At 32.7% G+C, this 26,011-nt stretch overlaps 1 protein-coding gene across 5 annotated transcripts in view; it reads right to left on the bottom strand.

The window, feature by feature from the left end:
- Window positions 1–26,011, bottom strand: part of Galphao (G protein alpha o subunit) — a 197,213-nt gene that overhangs the window by 94,460 nt on the left and 76,742 nt on the right. The window contains exons 1-2 of one of the 5 annotated variants that reach the window (XM_076411290.1): window positions 23,231–23,552; window positions 7,324–7,658 (exon numbers count right to left, since the gene is read on the bottom strand). The exons of 3 other annotated variants lie outside the window; for them this stretch is intronic. In XM_076411290.1, coding sequence (XP_076267405.1) covers window positions 7,324–7,441 — 118 coding nt within the window. In that variant the 5' untranslated portion in view covers window positions 7,442–7,658; window positions 23,231–23,552. Of the gene's footprint in view, window positions 1–7,323; window positions 7,659–23,230; window positions 23,553–26,011 lie in introns of those variants that run through there. One more of the 5 variants, XM_076411294.1, reaches the window with a different exon arrangement.

Raw genomic sequence — 26,011 nt, 5'->3', positions numbered from 1 at the left:
TTTCGCTGATTAGCGAGTACACTGAGATGCAGTGACACTCTTTCGAAGTACTTCACACAAAGATATTGAATTACACTCGTTATTGGTTCTAGAGGAATATCGAATTATATCACTTCATTTGAACATAGTACGGAGCATTGACAATGTCACGCAGCACTTTATTTTGGAACCGTTGTATGATGGATATATTAGACTTGCCAGCGGTTCCCCATAGTTGAATTCCATATGACCAAATAGGTTTGAGTATAGATATGTACAATAATATCTTGTTATCTAATGGTAACTTGGATTTGCGCCCGATAAGCCAATACATACGGTAGAGTTTAAGTCCAAGTTGTATCCGTTTGGCGAGTATGTGCTTCTTCCAAGTTGAGCGTAGATCTAGGTGTATACCAAGATAATTAGCATCCTCTGCATGCCTCTTCTACGCAGCGTAAAATTTATATGACTGGATTTTGTTTCGCTGGCTTTTATACCCCATCTCTTCAGCCTCAATTGGATTTAATTTAGGTGTGTTTGTAGTTTGTATCTTCATAAGAGGGTAAGACTGCCGTTTCGTCTGCGTATGTTGCCACAGTGGTTATTTTTGTTCTAGGTAAATTCGCTATGTACAGAAGATAGAGTACTAGACCCAGTACGCTACCTTGCGGAACTCCTGAATATATTACATATAATTCGGTATGTTCATCGCCTTGTTTTTAACAGTAAATAAATAATTATTTATTACTGTATTATTATATTATATTATTTATTAATTAATGAACGAAATAACTTTTCTCCCAAATTTCTTTGCCAACATTCTTAAACATTCAGTTAGTTTCCCGATATAAGAAAATCAGTATTTTCAGTAACACTATGTGGAAATGTTTATTTTTTAACATAATAAATTTTGTTCCAATTATTTATCTATATATAATAAATATTATACACATTTGCAGTGATGTACAAGTGAACCTTGACAAAACTTATATGAAACTTATATTATTTGAAAACTTCTGACGCTACATAATCTGCATTATGTCCATATCATCACAAATAATAAAAAAAGCAAAGTCGATAGATATGAAAGAAATATATGTTCATATCAGTGGGTACATTATCAGTTTACTCAGAGAACAGTATGGTTTATAATAATTCAGCATGAAGTCATATACCCGAAGGTCGATAGCACTAATATGGTATATATATAAAAACAAGTCATTTTTTATGATAATATTGTCGGATATATATCGCAAGCACTCGAAATCAGCTAGTAGTAACAATTCAGCCGTTATGTATTTCAGCAGCACTGCAGGATTCAATTGGTTCAAAATCCAAAGAGTGTTGATAATGCAAAGCCAAAAGAAAGTGAATTTGACGTTGAATGTTACTGATTCTAGAATATTAGTGAATGCAGTTTGTGCTCAAACGAAAACACTTTATATGGCGCCATTGATAACTCACATATTTAGATAAGAGATGAATTCAGTGGATATTAAAAATTACATAACTTTTGATTGATAACATTACGTTAGACAAAAAGCAAAAAACATTAGAACCAAAATAAAACAACTACACTGGTTAGTCGGAAGATATTCTCAACTTGATCTAAAATAAAAGAGGTTGATTTATAAGACAATTATAAAGCCAATTTGGACCTATGGAGTGCAAATATGGGGTTAAACTAAAAATTCAAATCAACTAGTCATACAACGCTGTTAAAACGAGATTCTTCGATTGATTACCAATGCTTATCGCTACGTAACCAACGAAGAACTGCACGATGACCTGGAAATCAAATGGATTTGCGAAGTTATCCAAGATTTCGCCAAGATTTATCCAAGAATTTTCGATATGGGTATGCGCCAAATTCGGAGATATTGCGGAATAATGTATCCTAAGATCATGTCGCTCAAACGACGCGACAAAACTATAGCCACGCTTGCAGTGTGCAGTTGTTTAGGAAACGAATAATATAGTCTATTCAAAATAGTAGTGACGCACGCCATTAATGTTGTACATGCGTTTTACAGTCATTCAATATTTTCCTTCTCATTTTGTTCTATTTAAAAAGAGATAGAATGCTGTTTGAGAAGTTCGAACATGTAACCGAATGAGCCTGCAAAAGTTATCCGTTTGCCGAACGTCTGAAAATTTTTCAAAATATTATAATTACGGGTTATAAACCAACAAACGTTGTTTTAATAAATTTCAAATCGCCGCGGTTTTTATTGAAAATATTTTTTGCGGGTTGCAGCTGCATTGCATATTGGTAACAACATTAAAATTAAATTATATAACAGTTGTAGTACGAAATAAAATAATAAAATGCCGCAATACATTTTCCCATAGACAATAAAGCATTATTTAACTCGTTATTGAATGACTTGGTTCGTTCTACGTGATATCGATTTAAAAAAAGTTCACGAGTTAAACGGTCACCTAGTCGGCGATAATTAACCGCAATTGAAGCCACTTGACCCACAATTAAAACAGTTGAACGCTGGCGTGGCCCACGCATAAGTCGGACTAAATCAAAAAAACAACAAAAACTTATTCCCGGTAAAAGCCTGGATTTTGCTGGTGGGTGGTAATGAAATCATGTCTCGTTTCTTTCGGGCTTAGTTCCAGTTTATATGGCTACAGTTTAGGGTTTGAAATATATTCATTCAATTCATAGAATGTTTATATTTTCCAATCCAACGCAAAATTAAACAACAGAACATTCATTTTGGTAAACTACAATAAATCTGAAAAGGTATCTAAAGCATAACTCACCTGTTAAAAATAATGACAATAATTAGGCTATGAGCAATAAATAAAAGGCGCACCTTTTCTCCAATCAGTTTAAAAATATATGGTCTTCCCAAAATGAGCTATCTACAGATGAAGAAAATAAAATTACCCACATCCTAAATTTCCCATTTCAAATAGATTTACTTCGTCACAATTACTGCCAAGGGCATTAGACAAATACTAATAAGGAAAATTAACCATAAAAAGACCTCCTGAATTTTTTATAAGAAATTTTAGAGAACGGTATAAAATTAATAACATTTGCGTTAAATGAATAAATTAACTATTACTATCACTATTTCCCTAATATTTGGAAAGTCAAAATTATTATTCTCAAACCAGGAAAAAACTAGAAAAGGTCACACCCTACCGACCTATCAGTTTATTATATTTTTTTATGTATATTTTAGAGCCTCCTTGTACCAACTAGAGGTTTATTATATATGACTAGACCTATAGTTTAACGTGGGCTACGAACCACGGCACATAACATTAAGCCTACCGACTGGCGAGTGACCAACTTAGAAATCATACCAGAAGACATCCGGTCTTACCCAGCCTGGTTAATGGCGTGACTTGGATCATTTTCCTTATCGGATACTGCACTCTTGCTTAAGACAATCACAAATATTAAACAATTACAAACATAAATTTACGACCATGCCCCAGCAGGATTCAAACCCACGACTATCGCAATAGTAGGTGGACCGTCCTGTCGCCTTTACCACTGTGCAAACCAAGCCGGCTGCTTATTATCTATAATCTCAAAAATGTTTAGAAATATATATACCAATTTGGATTTCGTAATGGTCACGGAACTATAGAATAAATACATAGACTGTATTTTACTTTTATACAATGGGCAATAGTCAATAATGCATTTAGTTCTAATTATTTCTCTAATCTCAATTAAACTCTACTCTCAATTAAATAATTAATCATTTAATGTACATTGAAGAAACAATAACACAAGAAACCTTTTCGAAGAAACAACACAGAAACAAACCAGTTATTAATTATTAATAGTTAAAACAATTATCTTTTCTTCCAATAATACAAATTCTTGTATTATTATCTTGTATCACATTCTTATATAAAAATAAATGTTCTTGTGAATAATGCAACGTGGCAATATAAAAAAAATAATGCGCATGCATATAGTAGTTGGTATGTGAAGGAATATTCAGATCATAGATCCATGATCCATGCATTGGATAGCAGCAACAAGCAAATGTTAAAATAACATCTCGTAATGTGTTCCCAAATCGGTTGAACAATTTTAATGAGAATCTGTTGTATTCGAAAAAAATATGAAATGCGAGAGATATGATATTATAATTCGAGTGGAAGTAATTGCACAAGCGCCAGAATTATTGTATTCTTTCACTAAGGTTTATATGTACTGGACCTAGAGCTGATTTTCGAAAAAATTGAGTATAAAAATAGTAGAACGTGTAAATGTAGTATAATTTATAAATCAAAATGTTTACTGAACAATCATCAATAAAAATAATTATGAAACAATGATAATTAATTACTATTACTACTAGATTATAACGTGTCTTAACACTATACTGTGTCATCAATAATGAAATTCGATAATGAAAAAATATTTCCATTTCTCTGATAGGTGTGCGGAAATGTTGATAATTATTCTGAAGCTGATTTAAAATTTCCATTTAAATGAATCAGTATTAAATATTAATATATTCGCATACCTGACTTTTTTAACAGTTTTTTTTAAAAGTTAGATTTGCTGTAATTAATATTGATCCGGCAACATAGCTAATGGTTCATTAGCAATACACGTGAAAACGGATTCATGTTAAATGTTTTTTTCTACATTATATCAGTCGTAAGACTAATTAAATCGGGTGAATGGTGAGTCTGGTGAAGATATTATCATCTATAATTTTTTTGGTTTTTACCTCAGGTTAACCAACTATATTAGTCATATAATATTACTAATAGCCATATATGAGCTTTTGTTAAGATGTAATGTTCTCTGTTCTATGTTTTTTTCAGTCTAGTCAAAATTATTAAAACAATTCTGGTCAATATCCTGAAACCATGATATTTCATTGATGAAATCAAATGACGTCATATTAATCGGAAACAGTGGTCCAGTTATGCTAGAGGACAACACAAACCGAAGAAACAGAACACTTAACGAAACATTTAATTGAATTTATCTTCAATGATCATCAAGATCTCTTATATCTCGAAAATGGTTAATCTATGATTTTTTTTTGGTATTTGCTGTGACAATTCGAAGTTGTACATGCTTCAGAGTCAAAGAAATTGAAGAGGGTTACTGTGAAATAGGTAGAACAATTGCAAGCGATTATTATTCCAACATTCTTAACTAGCTGAAGGCCAAAATTCGCGAAAAGAGACTTAGTTTGAATAAGAAAAAAATATTTCACTAAGACACACAAAGGTACGTTTACGATGGAAAAATTGCGCGACTTTTGGGTACGATTTGATCGATAATCCGCTATAATCTCCTGATTTGACATCCTGGGACTTCGTCTGTTGCCAAACATGAAGAAACTTGAAAATAAAGAAGTTGAAAAGTCTGTAGAAGAATATTTGTTACATCACGTGACACCTACCTCACTGACTACGGACTAACCTTTTTTAAATTAATGTCATTTAATCTGTTACAATATTCGTCGTGCCGCCTTTCTTAACAAGCGAATACTTCTTAACTCGGACTAATTCATATATATCATGTATATAGTGCAGATTCGGTGATATTTAGTTGGGAAATCCAAAGCTGAATTACATTAGATATAGTCTATTCAACGAAGAAGTGAACTCACGTCATCAATATGTATAATGTATAGCCTATTGCAGCTTGTAAATTTGTTTTAATACCAGACAATATTTTCCTTCTCATTTTATTCCAGTTAAAAAGAGATACAGTGCTGTCTAATAGGTTTGGTCATGTAACCAAATCAACCTGCAAAAGTCGTTCGGCTGTCAAACGTCTGCAAAATTTTTCAAAATATTATAATTATCGGTTATAACATTGTTTTAACGCTTTGTTTTAATAAATTTCAAATCGCCGCGGTTTTTATTGAAAAATTGATTCACCGAAAGAAAGTAACTACATAATTTGATGTTAGCTCTATTCAAGATTAAATGTATGAAATGTATAAAAACAGTGAGTAGTGCTTTCAATATTTACATAATTTAATACTATTATTTTAGAAAAAACTGTTAGTTTGGAAAATATCCTTAGAAAACATAGAAATATGCAGATATAAGTCATCAGTTTAAACTCTATTAGGAAATATAGAATTTAAATGTGTAAAGGTGTAAAGATAACCCACGAACAGGCCCAATGCAATTTCCAGGCATTGCTTTTAAAATAATACAATTTACAAAAACATATAATAACATTAAGGGAGACTTAACTGACACATTATTGGTGCAAAAAGAGAAAAGTTAGAATAACATATGATTAGGTTTTGTAAATCATAACATTTTTAATAACTCATTGCAGATATATTGTTCTTCACGCTAGAAACAGGAATTCAACAAGTAGTCGACAAAGGCTGTTATTAAGAATTGACTTGCAATACATACATTAAGTTTTAAGATACCATGCTAAAGAGTGAAGTATTTCAAATTGCCACTTGGTAAATATAAATGCAATGTTTAATTGTATTTTATGTAATTTACTTTTTTATAAATAGACCTGGAAAAAGATACACAGTAGATCAGATGATTGAATAATATGGCTACAGAGTGTAACGTTTTCCTCCCTATCACTGCATATTCAATCAAATCGAATTGTTGTGGCATGTGGCAAAGAATTACTACAGTAGATATGATTCAATGCTGCTAATATCTAAAACAGGGTAATGAGAGTGGAAACAACTAAAGGTGAATATATAATGTATATATGATACTATAAATATAAGATACTAGTATATATAACTGTAGGAAATGTTATTGTAGATTGTAAAATATTTATTTGCAGAAATGGCCAATGCATTAAGGAGAATGCAGTGATTACATCTAGTTTTATCAAGAAAGATATCTACATGTATTAACAGAACAAACCAAGGAGAAATACAGTGATGTCAAAAGGACACAAGAACTAAGTGTAAGAGGTAGTAACTAGATGGATTAGGCCTCCAGCGGATACAACTACATAAAAACGCACCTATAATTCTAACTCATAGGTGGTATGGAAAAGAGTTTAATGTAAATATTATCAAACACAACCCTAACCTACCAACTTTTATAACTGTGTACTTAATTGTAGTTTTAAGTCCATCGATAATATATGCATTAGATCTACTATAATGTTAAAATAAATTATATTTGATAACAGTATTTAAGTTCAATTATTTTATTTAGATTAGAATTTTGTTGTATGTCAAAGCAAAACTGAACTAAAACTCAGAGTTGATACGGCAACATTGCAACGTTTTAATGTCACAAATTTAGATGACGTATATTCAAAAGTTCTTTGGATAGACTATATCTCTATTACTTCGGCTTCATTCATCGTCGCAGGAACCGCAAACCTACCTAGCAGCAACAGTTTGACGTCCCGCTTGGCCTTCTGGCCCTCCTCCTTCAGCGACTGATCGATGGCCCTCGTCCTGGCGATGGCCGCCCTTTCTTCGGCCGAAACCGTACACCCCATGGCGCAGTCCTCTATGCACGACGTGGTTGCGGCTGTCCCGAATACTTTTCGGCGAGAAACGCGAGATGGCGCGCGACGTCCGACGGCGCTGACGGGCTCGGCGGACGGTAGGCGGCGCTGACGTCGACTATGGTCGATCGAGGGAACGGGCGGGGTCCGTGGGACGGCGACGGCTGATGGCTCTATATCGTCATAAGCCTCGTGCGGTAGGATCGTCCTAAATAGTATAAGGGATGTTTCAATTTTTAATGTAAAAAAAGTAAAGAGGCGTCCGAATATGCTGCGAAGAGATGTTCTGGTTGTTTGTTGACAATATACTAGTTAACATGATATGGAATCATACTATGTTGTCCCTAGCGGGGGCCAAAATGAAACAACATTTTTAATAAGATTTATCTGCTTACTTTATATGTTGGTCATGGCGATAGAAGATTATCTTAAATTTGTTATATGTTTTGGCGCGTCAGCCTCTAAAGGCCTGTTACAACTATTATTATACCTTTAAATTTAGTCAATTAATCAATCACCGTAAACTAAATAATAGACACATTCACATATCACACATCAAATATATTATCCCAGTGTTAGATACCAAATATTCCGGAAAGTCATTACCGATTTATCATTACAGATGTCGCTAGGCCTAGCTATGCAAAGTTATGTTTTGACACATAAGTCATTATATTCTACTAGCATCAAGCTTATACCTTATACCTCTTTGAAAATGTACATTAGCAGCACGACGAAGACTCAACCAAAACTCAAAAACAATTAGCAGAAGTGTTAAATGTGGCCCAAGAAATGATTAGCGAGTGATTACGAGCAATTCGGAAAATCCAAAAGGTACCACATTAATTGAATGACAGGAAAATAGAATATCAAAAAACTGTTTGTGAAAGTTTGCTTCAAAGATATGATCTGAAGTCATTTCTGCAAGACAATGATCTGTGTTTGGTGGAACCAGTGTGGCGTAATGTATTACAAACTGCTGTAACCTGGTGGTTTGAATCATGCATTGACCGAAAAACGTCCAGACTGGGCCCGAAGACGCGGTGAAGTGATTTTACAGCACGATACCGCGCCGACATATCAACCGACTATCAACCTCTCACACCAATGGAACACGAGCTTGCAGAACACACTTCTTCAATTTCGAAAAAGTTGGAAAATGACCCGATGAATGGTTTTGCTCAAAGGACAAAGTGGGTTTTGGGAAGGCATCTATAAATTGCCTGAAAGATGGACAAGATGTATAAAATCAAATGGCCCATTGTCTTGAAAATCTTTATTTTATCAACACGCGACTTTTATCCATTTTTTTCACAATAACAAAAGTTGCTTCACTCAAAATGCTATAATTCACAAACTAATGATACGACAGCTGTCAAATTTATACACGCATCTTTTGAGGGTTAGGACTAACTAAAAAACATATGGATTTAATTCTAGTAGCGCCATCTATGTGTCAGGCCGGGGACTTTTTAATTGACCTGTTATGTGCATTTAAAAATGATTCTATATATATATATATATATATATATATATAAATTATACTCTTATGTATACTTATATTTAATGATCGGTGGCGTTACTGACTGAACTTTTACCGTTCTCAATGACTTTCAGTCTTTCGAGAACTCGTTGAAGCACACAAGGGGTTTTTTAAGAGTTAATTATTTTCATACGCGGCATACGGAGCCAGCTCTTAATTCAGTTCGATTTTTTAAATAAATGGGCTAATTGTTCATATAATAGACTTCGTTAAAATAGGTCACTAATTAATGTTGCTATTGGTATTGGTTATATTTGGTAACATATATAGTTAAGAACTGTGACTGTAACATATATAGTTAAGAACTGACAATAACGTTATACTTTTAATTTATAAAATCTGTTAAATATAATTTACAAGTTGTGGTTTCGATGAATTTAAAATCAATTGCAACAAAATCGTGAAACAAACAGATCTTTTAATCTTTTTATGACTGAGTGAAAGTATATTTTAAATACAAATACAAACGCATGCTTGAATTAGAATGTTAGTTAAGAGCTAGTATCGCAACATTTATAAAAAGTTATGTAAAAGCGATCCAAAAACAAACATATTGGGTACTGTTTAATATATGTATATTATCTGTATATTCTACAGCCCATAAATATATTTCCATGTTTTTAAAAATAATGATAATCAACTTTCTCATTTACAACTTAACTAAATGTTGTTTAAACATTTGTTTTGTTCCATTAAATACAACTTATACAGACCATAAAAGACTGGCACTGTGCATAGGGTTTAGTACTAAACGCAACAATTATTGAATGCAGTCGGGTAAATTAGGTCCATGCTACAATGATCCAAAAAAAAAATTAAGAAGATTAAGAGTGGCAAGGTCATCCTCAAATCATTATTTTTCGAACTTATCTATTTCCGATCTACAAGTAGCATTTTATATTTCCTATATTAATTTTAATTTAGCTCTAATACCTATAAGTGATAGTTAAAGCATCGCATTTGAAAGATCTTCAACAAATCAAACTGGGTCCAACGATAGTAACTTCCATCTCTCAATTTTTTCCTCAACTGTGTAAGGATTGTCGTATTTTAAATGTGGAGGGATTTGTAGCATTATCTTAAACGAAATGTCTGTTTTAGAGTAAACTTTTCACATAATCGCATTTACTGCTATATTGAAAAGCAATATATTTCCATGGCAAATACGGGTTCGAATCTCAAATGAGTTCGACCTTAAGATGCCTGAATAATTTAACACATGTTTAAAAGAAAATGTTCAGCCTTTTACCCATTTTCAATACAGGAAAAATTATCAATTTCTTCCACACTGACGGTACTCTTGATGGTGACTCTTTCCATTTGCCAAATTTGTGTGAGAGTAGCACATGAAGCCGTTGAAACTATGTTTCTCCACTGACCTTGATCATTTCTGTCGTCACTTGATCGACTATTTTCCCATCTTAGATGTTCCTTCTTCGGAAAAGCTCAAGAAGGTATTTTGTAAGTTGCTTGAAAGATGAAGCATACTTTAAATGTATTTTTATAGTTCATTGCATAAACAAATAAATGTCCCCTATATATATTTAAATAACGGAAATTATATTTATACGTGTAACAAAAATACATATGCTAAGTTTACATGATTACATTTTTAAATAAATACGATAAAATAGTTTCAAAATGTATTTTAATCGCAAAATCTGTACCGCAAAACTTTCACCTTATCCAAAATAAATATTAAGTAATCTATCATTTAAAAAAGTTATGAGGTTTTCGAAAGTGGTAAAATATTTAACACGAGAATACGAAGTGTATTCAAAAAATAACTGGATTTAAAAAAAAAAAATTGAAGGAATTTTATTCATTCATTTTATTTTGTTAATGAACTTTTGGGGCAGTTTTACTTTAACTATATGAATGCAAAAAAATGCTGTCAAAAGTCGTTGTGTTCCTTGTTAAAGATGTACTCTAACTAAACAAACGTGTCGAAAGTGATTTCAAGAATTATCCATAATAACTGGGAGTTTAACATTATGTTACAGACTGTCATTCGAAAACGTTGTACCTTGGAGAAGTCAAAACATTTTTTTCGTAAAATGACATTTGTTTTATTAATTTTTAGCTTTCCAAATTTAGAGAAAATCTTGATGAATTCATAAGAATCTTGTAAGAGTGAGAGAGATATATAAAGAAGATTTATACCAAATTTCAACTACTTACAACTATATCGCTTCGTAGAATTTAAAATAATTAAATACATCATACGTCAATAATCTTTTAAATGTAGTTTAGAGAGACATCTCAGGTCTCAGTTATATCATTTAATGATATTTAAAAACATAATTATGATTTAGAACAAGAATTTTCCTACATTCTTTCGGCTAAACAAGTTGGTTAAGTCCAAGCATCAGAGGTACCACGGTAATATGGAACTAAGTATGATTTAGACTAAGTTTGATCTCAATTTGATTAAGTAATATTTGCTGCGATAAAAAGTCCACATCAATTATTTCAAAGATACATTAAGAATAAAGTTAGTTGGTTAGTACAAGTTCTATAATCTATACGGACCTGAGGTGTGTCTCTAATGTTAATACCGAAATATTGCAGCTTTTGGATAACACTCAAGATGGACACAAGTTCAGAAGAACGAAATCATTTGATCTTATGTAGTGCCATGAAGTGTATTTAACGAAATAAAAACTGTGTTAATATGACGTCAAAGAGATGGATAATCCATTCATATATATCGAGTTTTTAAGTTATTATAAATAAATCGTATGTTAAACTAGTAATAGTGTATTAAAAATTTGGGAGACCTGACCTCAGGTAGTCGATAACTATTTACCATATATTTATAAAGATTATTGTTCATCTCAAGCCAGCCAGACCAGATATATCCAAAAATAATTGGAATTCAAAAAAATCCCTTTAAGGATATATTCTAAAGGATTTAAGGAATGTTGAAAATATGTTAAATTAAAAAAATTTGAATTCTATACCAGAATGCCCTATTCAAAACATTGGGAACCTTTTTTAATTGGCAACCAGCTGCTTCAACAACAATAAAAAATATACTTTTGCATCAGATTATCATCGATGATAAATAATAGATCGATTATAGCAAGCACAGAAGACTGATTACGCAATTTGAGCTTAGATGTGTGTTATAATATGATAAAACCAACTGAAAATTGCTATAATATTTTAGTTTCATTTTACATATAGTCAATTCAAAAGAGCAGTGACACGAGTGTCAATATGGGTTTGTCTAAAGTTGCAAATTCGTTTTACAGTCAGACAATACCATTATTGTCATTTTAATCTATTTAAAAAGAAATAGAGTGCTGGTAGACAAGTTCGAACATGTAAAGGAATGAGCCTGCAAAAGTTGTCCGTTTGCCAAACGTATATATATATATATATATATATATATATATATATATATATATATATATATATATATATATATATATATATATATATATATAATCAATATATCAAATTCAATCTTGGTGTTCCAGAGATCAAATATACGAAATGTATAAAACAGTAAGTAGTTGGATAATATAGGATTTAAGTGATGTAAAGATAACACACGAAGGGGTTTAATGGAACTTCCAGAGATTGCTTTTAAAAGAATACAATTTTTAAAAACATATAACAAAATCAAGGAAGAATTATATCAATTTATATATTTAAATGAGACATAAATATTTCAGAATGGTACGTACATTGGGTCGCTCATGGCAAGATGATAATAAATATAGTGTAAAGGCAACAAAAGTTGAAGGAAAAAGGTAAATGTTGGAATAAGTATCGATTAGGTTTTGTTAGTCACAACATTTATTCACCGCAGACATATAGTTCTTCATGCTGGAAACAGGAATGGTTTTATATCTGGTGCAGAATTAGTGTTACTCTAAGGCCAAGGGTGACTACCATGAAGAAATATAGGATAACTTGTCTTTGCAGTAGTTTGATAATCAGCTTTTAAAGTACTTGGAGGAACCATGAGTTATTGTTATGTACAATGCACCATATCTACCATATATATAGTATACGGGTGGGAAAAATTCCAAAAAGTGTACCAACAAAGGCTGCAATTAAGGAATGGCTTAAAGTACATAAAATAAGTTTCGAGGAAATCACGTTAAAGACTGAACCATTTCAAATTGTTACTCGGTAAATATAAATGAAATATTTAATTGCATTTTATGTAATTTACTTTTTTAGAAATAAGCCTGAGAAAAGACACATAGTAGATCAGATTACTGAATGTTATGGCCACAGAGTATTATATCTTCCTCCCTATCACTGCATTTTTAATCCAATTGAATCGATACGGGGTATTGCAAAGAATTATTACAATAGATATTCAGGTCGAGGAGGATATTCAAACAAGAACTGTCTCGATTTATGGAAAGAGGCATTGTTGAAAACAGCACCTTAGTTGAGGAATTCATAAATGGTAGAATCTTGAGCAAGTTTTTGATAGATTGAAAATAAACAGCTAGTTATTCACTTGATTAGTGTTTTTAAAAGTGACAATGATTGAATAAAATCTTATGAATGTCGGTTTATGATTCAATGCGGACGATTACCAAGACAGGGCGATGAAGGAGGAAACCACTAAAGGTCAGTATACTTTATTAGTAGAGAATTGTATTATAGAGTGTGAAAGCTTTATGAGCATGTGTATTATTGTTCAAAATATACATGAACGTTTGGTTAATGTGTATGAGGAGAGAAATAACACTAACTGTAGATATGGCAAATGCATTAAGGAGAATGCAGTGATTAAATGTAGTTTTATCAAGAAAGATGTATACAGATAGTAACAGGACAAACTAAAGAGAAATATAGTAATATCATAATGACTTTACAAGGATACATTGCATCGAAAGGAACAAGAACTAAACATAAAACATAAACATGCTCTTTAATGAAAGTAAAATACATTACTAGAAATACAATTGTTAATTATGTGGATTAGGCCGTCGGGGGATACCACCACATAAAAAACGCACCTAGAACCCTACCTATACTAGTGTAGAAAAAAGTTTAACGTATGTGTAATAAAACAACTCTACCCTATAAGTTATTGTGGCTGTATAATTAATTGTAGTTTTAAGTTCTTCGATAATATATGTATTAGATGTATTATAATGTTAAAATAAATTATATTTAATAGAATATTTGTTCAATTATTTTATTTATATTAAAATTTTGTTATATGTCACAGCCAAAATGTACTAAAACTCAAAGTAGCGGCGGCAACATTGCGACCTTTCCCATGTCATTGCTATTTTGAATTGACCATATATATAGTTCTTGTGTAAATATAATATGCAACCAGAAATTGTAAAAAATCTCTTAATACAACGTATTAAGCCTTCTACTTTATATTGCAATTGTATTTGTTATTGTTAAATTGTCGGTAACATCTTGACTTTCTTTTTAAGGACATTGCGCGCTTGAAGGGATAAGAGATATGGTATAGTTTATATGGAGAAGTGAATAGAACTAAAATTTGCATAGAATATGTACTGCAAACATTTAAAATAAAACAAAATAAAAAAACACACGTAAAGAGGCCACCTCCCAGACCTGATGATTATTCGAAACAACTCTAAACTGCGGTGTAGCCAGCTCTAAATTCGCCGTTCTTGTTACATGTCTGCCAAACCAACAAAACATTTTTTTCTACATGATATCGTATAAAAAGGGGAAACGGTGGTAGAGAACAATAAATAGTATTTTGTTTAACATATATTGTGCGAATTTGTCTCAATGAAATCATTTTAAAAGCGAAAAAGTGATCGAAATATATACAAGCACCCAATAACAAAGACCCCGTAATATTTTCATTGATACCCCATCACTACACTTTCAGATATAGCCCTGTAACATCATGAAATGTTACCAGACGCACCGAATAACATAACTATTGTCAGGGTTATCTAAAAATAGCCGAAACCGATTCTAATTTCGGTCGAGAGGCTGAAATTTCAACACAACTACGGTGGAATTAAGCATTAATCCCGTCTCACCCGAAAGAGAGAACCTCGGACGGTATCCAACACTCCCGTTGTGCCATAATCCGATTTTTAACATCGGGAACTGTTTCCATGCTCAACACGGGTTTTAGTTAAAAATAATTCCTTATTTTCGAATTTAAGCGAAATATAAATTAGCAAGTCGATTCATTGACGTACCTTGTACACTGTATTTGGAATTACTGGACAGTATTTGAATTAGTTCTAATTAAAATACTTTTTGTTGTATTCCAATTACTTCTTCAAAATGTAATTTGTAATTGGTATTTCAAATACCTGATATTGAGGTATTCTGCAATACATGGGCTGAAAAGTCCCGAGCGTAACAAAGAAAACACGGTTTTTCTGGTTCAAAATTGTTTCAAAAATTTATTTATCAACGTAATTTCCATCAAGAGACACACAATTATTCCAGCGCGGCCCCAAGATTTCAATATCGTTTTTGTAGAACGATTTATCTTTTACCTCAAAATTGCCCTGTCACCAGTTGCTGTCCACTCAGATGATCGTTTTTACGTTTAAACATGGCCAAACACTGCTCAGAATCATCAACACGGTCTTGTTTTTGGTGAACAGTTAGCAAATCAAACCAAACGCGGTACCCACTTTGAACAGAGCTTTCTCATACCCAAATGATCATGCAATATAAAACCAACACCTTCTTTTGATAACTTTACAATGTTAACTAACTGCAACTTCACTTTTCGATCATTCAAAACGATTTTGTCGATTTTTTGAATGATTTCTGGTGTTACCAGCTCATTTGGACGTCAACTGCCTTCCACATCATCGGTGTCTCTACGACCACATTTGAACTCAGTAAACCAGCGTTTTATTGTTGTTTCTGATGGAGCGGAATCCTTAGAACACTTTTCAAGCCGTTGCCTCGCTCGAACGATATATTTTACCATCAAGAAGCAGTGTAAAATTAAAACACAAAATTGTTTTTGATCCATTGTATTGAAAATAACAAAAGTAGTGTCACTAACCGGTCAATTGAAAAGTCCCCGGCTTACCATAGTAAAACACCCTTTTTTTGGCAAAATTAGTTTTAGTTATTCAACATAATTCCCTTCAAGGGTGATATACCGATTATAGCGATCCTCCAACTTTTCGATACATTTTTGCAGTACGATTTGTCCTTTGCTTCAAAATAGGCCTCACTTTTGGCGATCACCTCCTCATTCGACGAAAATTTCTTCCCAGCGATCATTCTTTCGAGATCTGAGAATAGAAAATAGTCGCTGGAAGCAAGATCTGGAGAATACGGTGGATGAGGAAGCAATTCGAAGCCCAATTCATGGATTTTTGCCATCGATTTCACTGACTTGTGACACGGTCCATTGTCTTAGTGAAATAGCACTTTCTTTTTCCTCAAAAGCGGCCGTGTTTCGGCGATTTCGTCCTTCAAACAGTCCAATAACGTTATATAATAGTCGCTGTTGATGTCCTTTTTCAAGGTAGTCAATGAAAATTATTCCATGCGCATCCCAAAATACAGACGCCATAACCTTGCCAGTCGACTGTTTTTGATGTATTGACTGTGTTTTCCCACGCTTTGGAGCGGGGTTCATCGTTCATGCAGTCCACTTGGATGACTGTCGATTGGACTTCGGAGTGAAATGATGAACCCATGTTTTATCCATTGTCACATATCGATGCAAAAACTCTAGTTTATTACACTTGATCATCTTCAAACACTGCTCCGAATCATCAACTCGTCGTTGTTTCTGGTCAAAAGTGAGTTCGTGCGGCACTCACTTTGCACAGAGCTTTCTCATACTCAAATATTCGTGAATGATATGTTGTACATGTTCAGTTGATATCTTTAGAGTGTCTGCTATTTCATTCAGTTTCAATTTATCGTCATTCAAAATCTTCTTGCGGATTTTTTAAATCTTTTCGTCGGTAACAACATCTTTTGGGCGTCCACTGCGTTCACCGTCTTCGGTGCTCATTTCACCACATCTAAACTTAGCATACCAATCCTTGATGTTTGATTTTCCTGTGACAGTGTCCGGAAACTCGGCATCAAGCCAAGTTCTTGCTTCAACTATATTTTTCCCTTCAAAAAGCAATATTGTATCAACACGCGAAATTACTTTTTATTCATTTTTTTTTCACAATAACAAAAGTTGCTTCACGCAAAATGCTATAATTCACAAACTAATGACCCCGCATTTTTTGAGGGTTAGGGCTAACTAAAAAAATATATGAATTGACCTGTTATTAGCACAATAACTGACAAACTTATGAGTAGGATGATATTGTGAAATTTTAACAGCTTTTTTTTTCAAATTAGTTAACGAAAACACTGCTTCAGTGATTGTTAAAAGTGGCGAGAAGAGCGAGTTGATGAGAAATATCTTTATCACATATATTTTAAAGGATATATTTCCATTTTTTTCTAAAATTCTTTGCCATTATCCATTTTTTTGCTTTGTTAATTTTTTTTTGTAATCAAATTTTTCAAAAATATATTTTTTCAAATATGTCCTTGCGTAAAAAGGCACTGAATCAATACTCTTACCGATTTTAATTAATAAATAATCTTACCAAATGTAGAGTAATATCTTATAGCTATGGGTAATTTATTTCAACCGACTAATCCGTGATTTTCTTTGTTTTGTATTATCTTAGTAGTAAATCTACATTCCATTGCTAGTTATAAGTCACAGAAAACTATTATCTTCAGCCGGGCAAAAACAAATCAACCTCAACGTGATAATAAATCGACTTGCAATAGTATTGTAAGTCAATTAAGGTAGATGCTTCCTTCCCAATAATTCTCAAGCCATGGGCAGATTTGCCAATTGTTCCATTCAATTCACAAAGTTCTAGCGGAATCTTTCACTATTTGCTATGTGTTGCACTCTATCACTGACATTAAAACAATCACTTTCAAAACACGAGAAATAAACTCAACACCTACGATAATATAGAAATTCAACACTTCTGAAATATATATCTGAGCATTTAGCGTAAAATAAAATATTAATGATCGACTAATGACAAAATATCACCGCTTGACAGGCAAATTAAAACTATGGAATTGAATATTATCATAATAGGCCCCGTTAATAACCACAATATTAAAATTGCGATCAATAAATGTTATCGATATGATTATTTCTTATATTCTATTTTCTTATAATAAACTAAAAGATAATTTAGGATAAAAATCCCTTAGAGAAAGGAATAAAATAAATATATTGACGTTGACTTTTAAGGTTATGTTCAAGTCTACTAATAATTTACTACATCAGATGGCATTCGGTCTTAATAGAAACTGTCAAGCGAAAACATTTCGAGTCGTTTGAGCTACAAACGAAACAACGGAGAAAGAAAACGTCGAAAACTGATTCCGATACCGGACATTTAATAATAATTCGAAAGCCTGGCTTTTAATAAACTGAGACGGTAAAAAGTCTTGGGCAACGTATATTGAGTTGCATAAAGTATCGTGTAAGTAAATTATATGAAATTTAGAATATTTATTTTATGATAGTGATGTATGATGGTATTTTCGTTCGTCAAACACAGTTTTCACAGTAACACGTCATATGGGGACTTACATTTTCGTTATAATTGTACGTCATACGCACATCGATAACGATGAAAGTAGAAATAAACGAAAACGAATCGATCCACCGTTATTTGCATTATATATTAGCACGGATAAGTCGTTAGATATTTCGTTGTCGATGTCGAAATTAGGAGACTATGGTTATTTTATGATTTCGGCGTCTATGGACGAACGGTCCCAAATATATCACAAAAAAATTCAAATATTTGGAATAAAATCTAAATCGATAAAAAATAACAGAGACAACGTGTATATAAAAACGTCAAAAAAAGTTGTGAGAGTCGCACAACGGCAAATATAAATATTTAGGAATAAAAGGCACTAGGAAATGTCCTGCAGATGGTTCGAAACTGGCCAAGGTCAAAGAGCCAACATCGACGAAAAAAAAATTGATATTTCAACAGGGTTTTTTCCCAAGCCGTATATGGATTATGCTAAAATATGTGCACGTTAATTATTCTAGCCGCAAAAGGAATGCATTAAACACTTATTAGTATTTCTATTATGCGAATAAATATAATTTTGTCCTACATTCTCCGTTTACTTACGATTTTTAATGTAAGTAATACATGTTAGCGCATAAAATCCGTATCGCATATGTATTGAATGGGTATCAATTAAAATTGTAAAGCAGAATGAGTCATATATACAAACTACAACAAAACTAATAATGAATATTAGGTCTTAATCGGCTTAGCGAATATTTTGCATCTCTTATTTTGGCACGGTTAAAGCTTATATCCAGGAATCATTTTTAAACCTAAAATATTTCTGTAATTTGCCCTACACATCAGTAAATTACAATAAAACGGCCAAATAAAGCAACCAGGAATAGCTGTCAGATCGATGACACAAAATATATAAACAAACATTTCAGGCTCTGGTCGATGTTTTACCAACCGCAACTCGTATACGCTCGATTACTCCTCGTTTCTATTGTACATAAATCAACCAAGAACGCCTAATCTTTCTCGAATCAAAATCTGGCAACACTGTACCACAATATGCTGGCAGCTGCCTGCGGATAAATTTAAAATCCGAAGACAAATTTTAAATTTTAAACAATATTAAAACGGAGTGTATTAAAACTATATTAAACGAAGTTATATTTAATTTTAAACAGTGTTGTTTAAGATTTTCTTTTAGTTTCAATTATTCTCTTATTGTTGGTACTACTAGAGTTACGGCAAGTTTGGATAAAAAACAATTAAGAATAGTATGATCATGAAAAGATACATTTTAAATTTTTTGTACAGAAAACAAATTAATGTCTCCGGTTTATAGGAGGGAACTATATGTACCTATATGTGGAAAAAAAACCCGACATATGCGAAAATTTCATGCCTGTCCATCACATCGATTCATCGACAAGAATCATCTGTCCTCTTTGTTTACAAGATTTTGATTTTCATAAGCAGACTGTGATTTCATTTGATATCTGGTGAACAGCTAAGAAAAATATTCTTGCTTAAGAACTGATAGTAATTGATATGGTTTTGGAGGTAGAATTCTAAAGATTTCTCTGTAAATTTTAGAGGTATTAACTTCTGATTCATTTCAGGTTTCAATACTAATTGCAATTACTAACAAAGCACTAATCGAATATTGCAAGTAATAAATAGGTTAACATCAAAAGTTAAAATGAGTTAATTCCATTTTTTACCGAGATAAAATTTTCAAGTTCAAGTTGTGCTCAGATAACAAAACGTTTTAAAGAAGGTTATGGTTATAAAGGTCAAACAACACTAAGTATTGCCAAGGCTTTATATATAAATACTAACCCTTGTATAAGGCATAAGAAATGATTCATTTTAAAATTATTTTCTGATGATTTAAATGATGATGACAAATTTAAGAAACCTATTTTGTTTGTCGGATAATGCTCAATTTTATATATCATTAAGTACCACTATTCGACCAGCTGAGTAGCAAATAGTAATTTTTTAAACAAATAGGTATGTAGTCAAATTAACGCAGAAAATGAAATAAAGTGTATTACAAATACGAATTATATCATTATTAAATAGTGTCTTAACTACAAATCCTATTAAATTGACTGATTATACATTTAGAATATCCAGACAATGGGTAATCAAAAATAACTATAGAATATTTACTGCAGCATATATGATTCCCTACCAAACCAAACTATACTATTAACTGTCATAAATTAATTGCACTTTTCTTTAAATTGTATTTAAAAAAACTTTAGATAACGCATCATAATGCACAGAGATTACATTAACTACCATTGCAGTTCACCAAAAATTGGATAAAAAAATTGAACCATTCTCATAAATAGAAAACGTTGGACAAGTTTTAGAGCATCCCTCATACAGCCCACTTCTTTTTCTATGCAATAATTATCTTCTTTTGTTATTAAATGACTTTTGCACTAATAAACAATTCTCTGAGAAGAAGACATTGAAGCTGAAATGTATACATACCGTGAAAAAAACGTTCATAACATTACTGAAAATTGTCTATAATTTAGAATCAGACCTCTTAAAAATCATAATGTTCAACAAAACAGGTTGATGGGCAGTTTAATTAGTCATAGAATATAATGAACAAATATAAAGCGTTATAAACCGAACAAAAAGCTGACTCTGTACTGGGATGTATAAAGCAAATATGCATATTGTACCATCGGAGGTCATTAAACCATTAAACGGAGTGTATTATTAAAAAATAATAATACTAATGAAATTTGCATATTCACCATAAACTGGACGTAAAATATAAAATGCCACTCCATCAAAACGAGAGAACTAAAACATCGAGAATAAATCCAAATATGTAAAACTGAATAATATACTGTATAAATATGTCTATCTAAGATTTAGTCAAACCGCAACCGATAACCGATGAATGTCGTTTAATATAATCTAATATTTTCAAAATTACGAGAAATACTCGATACTGGTAAATGAATAACAATATTCCAGGAACAGTCGGAACACCTCACGTTAAACAGACATTTCAAAATTTCATTTGAAATATATAACTAAAAATGGTAAAATTTAAAAATAAATTTAAAAAAAACATACAAAACTCTGTGTGTGGGTTTAAAGAAACATACAAACTCGAAAACAACAGGCTACAATAGTATTAAGTAAACAAAAATAATTGGGAGTAACCTTAATAACACACCCAAAGATTCTAGTATTAATTAACGTCCATTGATAGATGATGAAATTGCATATCTGCACCTTGATTAAGTATCAAAAAATTCAAGATAAATACATATTTCAGTGATTAGTGTCATTCGATTTCCTTTTGAGAGATAAAGAAAAGGGCGGTTGATCGTATCAGCACTTATATTCTATATATACCGAGAAAAATAAATTTGCGAGAAACATAATTTGAAATATATAACGAAAAATAGTAAAATGTAATTGTTTGTTATTGGTACATTAAAAATAACATACAAAACTTGTGTGTGCTAGTTCAAACAATTAAACAGACGTGAAAACAACACGCTACGGTAGTTAAAAGTAAACAAAAAGAACTGGTCATAACCTTAACACACCCAAAGATTTTAGTAATAATTACAAAAACTGTTGTACGAACTCGTGAGTGATAATACTTTATATAATAAATTATGTAACAACGTCCATTGATAGATGATCAAATTGCATATCTGCACCTTGATTAAGTATCAAAAAATTCAAGATAAATACATATTTCAGTGATTAGTGTCATTCGATTTCCTTTTGAGAGATAAAGAAAAGGGAGGTTGATCGTATCAGCACTTATATTCTACATATACCGAGAAAAATAAATTCGCGAGAAATATAATTTGAAATATATAACGAAAAATAGTAAAATTTAATTGTTTGTTATTGGTACATTAAAAATAACATACAAAACTCGTGTATACTGGTTCAAACAATTAAACACACGTGAAAACAACAGGCTACGGTAGTTAAAAGGAAACAAAAAGAACTGGTAATAACCTTAATAACACACCCAAAGATTTTAGTAATAATTACAAAAACTGTTATACGAACTCGTGAGTGATAATACTTTATATAATAAATTATATAACAACGTCCATTGATAGATGATGAAATTGCATATCTGCACCTTGATTATGTGTAAAAAAAATCAAAATAAATACATATTTCAGTGATTAGTGTAATTCGATTTACTTTTGAGATAGATAGATAGAGGGGATGATGATCGTATCAGCATATATAACATATTCTATCGATACCAAGAAAACTAAACTGGAAAGCGATTATCCCGATGACTACCAACTTCCATACTTCAAGGTCAATTCGTCGACCTTTCCGGGCTCCGGCGATATTAGAAATTAATCACCGACCGTGCATATTTAAATGGTTTCTCCAGTGTTACGATGCAGCGAAGTGATTTGCACATTCTTTGTCTAGTCGATTTCGGTGAAAATCTCGCTCGACGTTGTGCATAACACCCGCGTATAGTTGAACGTATATTAATAATGACATTTTATTAAAGAAAACGTCGGGTCGTTAACAACAAATACAAGACGGCCGAAACAAAAACGGGTCGTCCGTCATATCGATCGCGGACTGACGGATTGTCAACAATAACAACAAGAACATCTCGCCGCGCATCTCTCCTTCATTATTGTAAAGAATACTGACCGTGCTGCTATGCGTTGTTGATAAAATCCGAAAATACTGCACAGGCACTGTTCCCGAATCGAATGGAGGGAAAATAAGCGACACTGAACGCCGAAAACTCCGATACACTTCGTTAAGATGGCGACGGGTATCCTCGGCGGCCGGCGGAGGACTTTTTAAAACATATCGCGGATTTTCCCGGGGTGGAAAAATGCAAAACGAAAAACCGACCGACGACCGGCACCAACAACAACTTGCACAAATTGACAGTCTGTCGCGACACGCACGCCCGATCGAGGGATAAGCTAGCCGGTCGCCCCTCCCTTGTAGCGCGCCCAAGAACGGAGGCACGTGCTCGATGCCTCCCCTCCCTACTTGTTGAACAGACGAGGACGGAGAGAGAGCGGCGCGTCGGGTATCGCTACGGACTATTACTAATGCTCACAGCATAGGTCGGCGTTGCCGGAGTTCCTCGGAAACGGGGCTTTCGGCGAAACTCTCTCGTTATCAGCTGGGCGGAGATCGGTCGGATTGAACATGCGCGAGTGAACAGTGGCTGCACGAAAAGTTTTTCGTGTTGAATTGAAAACATATAATGCAGTATTTTTCTCATAGAATTAAAATATGTGATTAGTCTCTGGTGTAATAATGTTTATGTATTCTCACTGCTGTTTTTTCTATTAAATGCACCTCATTACACTACACGGGATTAAATGGTTTGATTATTTTGAGTATGTGTCCTGTTCTGGTATTACCCAAGAGTTGTATTACATCGATATTGACATAAGAATGTAATTTTCTTGATTTCCTCAGAGACAGTCGGTATCTGAAGGTCTCGATGTAAGTAAACATTCCTGTAGTATCTGTATGCACCTGCAATACTTCTCAAGACTTTGTTCTAGAAAACTTGTATAAGTTTAATAAGTTTCAATACTTGCTTGTATAATAGCAATTCATTACGTACCGATAATTGTGATTTTCTTCCAATTAACCAATACATTTTTTAGTATTTTAATTCCATTTCTTTCATTTTCTTTTTTACTTGTTTCTTTTAGCGAGGTTTTCCATCAATATTCATTCCGAGATACTTAGCGTTGTTAATATATGAATTGATAGTATAATTCGTTGTTACTGATGCTTGTGCGGTCTGATTATACGTTAACTGCAAATGCATATATTTAAGTTCGTTAATTTTTATCTTCCAGGTTTTTGCCTGTTTTAATTTTCGTATCGTCTCTTCGCTATTATTTCTAACAGCAAGAATAGCAGTATTATCAGCAAATGTAATGTTTCCATGGTAATATTCTCCTTTTGTGGTGTACTACATGTACAGAGTAGGTAAGGAATTGGGCCCAATAGAAACTCGTATGGTACACCTGGTTTAGCTTCTTTTACTGTAGAGTAGGCTTTCTCTTGTTTGACTCTTGTGAACATGATCCGTCATATCATACCTTATCGAAGGATTGTGCTACATCTAAGAATATAGCCGAACATACAATTATATCTTCATAGGGTTTGTCAGCTACATCTGTTATTCTGATACGTAGGTGTTAGGTTTTCTCAGTCTATAATAGGTTTTATTATTTTCAACAGCAGTTTTTAAATACATTAAATATTACTGGAAGCAGTGAGATGACAATTTCAGCCCTTGACATAACATATTTTGAGGTTTTAGAGTCATTATTTGAAATAATGTCAGAGTTATTGAGTTGTCTGTACTCGGTATTATTTCATCTCCAACCAAATGTCTTGATTAATAACTCTACATATGTTCTGCTTATTTAAATACTAAACTCGTTATCGGGTGTAGCTAGATTGACATGTGGTATTAACAAAAGAAGATCTGACCAAATACGAACAGTATGATGACCCAGGGATTTTTTTTTTCAAATTTATTTATTATAAAAACTGGTGTACTAGACCAACCATTATCATACAATTATTATTAAAATTTACACATTATAGTCCATCCAGCGATAATCTATAGATCTGTTGTCACACCTTCACCGCGCATACATCTCCTGCCTCCAGAAGGTATCGTACCTCGGTCTCCAATTCAACCGTAGGTTCCAACGGTCAGCCCAAATTCAGCACGCTATTTGCAAAGGTAATAGCGTGTATAACATATTCCCAGTCCTCTGCAGAAAAAGTAAACTTCCAATCCCCCAGAAAGCGATTCTGTATAAAATGCTGGTGCGTCCAATCTATCTCTACGTATCACAGGTATGGTGTACACTATCTCACGCACTATCATACAAATTCACAGGGTTTAATTCCTTTAGTCTGCGAACAGAGTGTCATCTATGCAGTAGCTGAAGTGGATTTTGTGGATCTGGATTTTTATTGAAGCGTAGAGTGGCTTCGTGTTTCTTAGCGAACCTTTTTTCGAATTTCCAGGTCGCGATGCAAATCTTCATTGCGTGCATACTAAGGTGCGTCCAGTGTGTTACGCAATAGCTTGTTCTGGAATACTTGAATTTCCTTTACATTGATATCCTGGGTCTATACCATAGAGCTCTACTGATTTGAACACCTGCTTTTAGACCAGTATCTTATTGAGAATTGGTATTTTGGACTTTCTTCTAAAGAGCCAATATAGCTGTTTATATTTTATTTTGAGTTCATCTTTTTCCTGATATTCCTTCCATTTTAATTTGATATCTAATGTCTGTTCTAAATATTTAGCAGTATTTGCATAGCACCATTCAAAGGCTGGTTGGTCGTTTAGTTTACTGTAGGCAAAATTAATAACAGATTTTAGCTCATTTAATTTTATTTTCCATAATTTGACCCAGTCCATTA

This window comes from Rhynchophorus ferrugineus, unplaced genomic scaffold (genome assembly GCF_030347505.1).
Source record: "Rhynchophorus ferrugineus isolate W39M unplaced genomic scaffold, kcgeb_rfMv2 rfM8, whole genome shotgun sequence".
Taxonomy (NCBI): domain Eukaryota; kingdom Metazoa; phylum Arthropoda; class Insecta; order Coleoptera; family Curculionidae; genus Rhynchophorus; species Rhynchophorus ferrugineus.
This window is presented reverse-complemented; position numbering and strand designations above follow the sequence as displayed.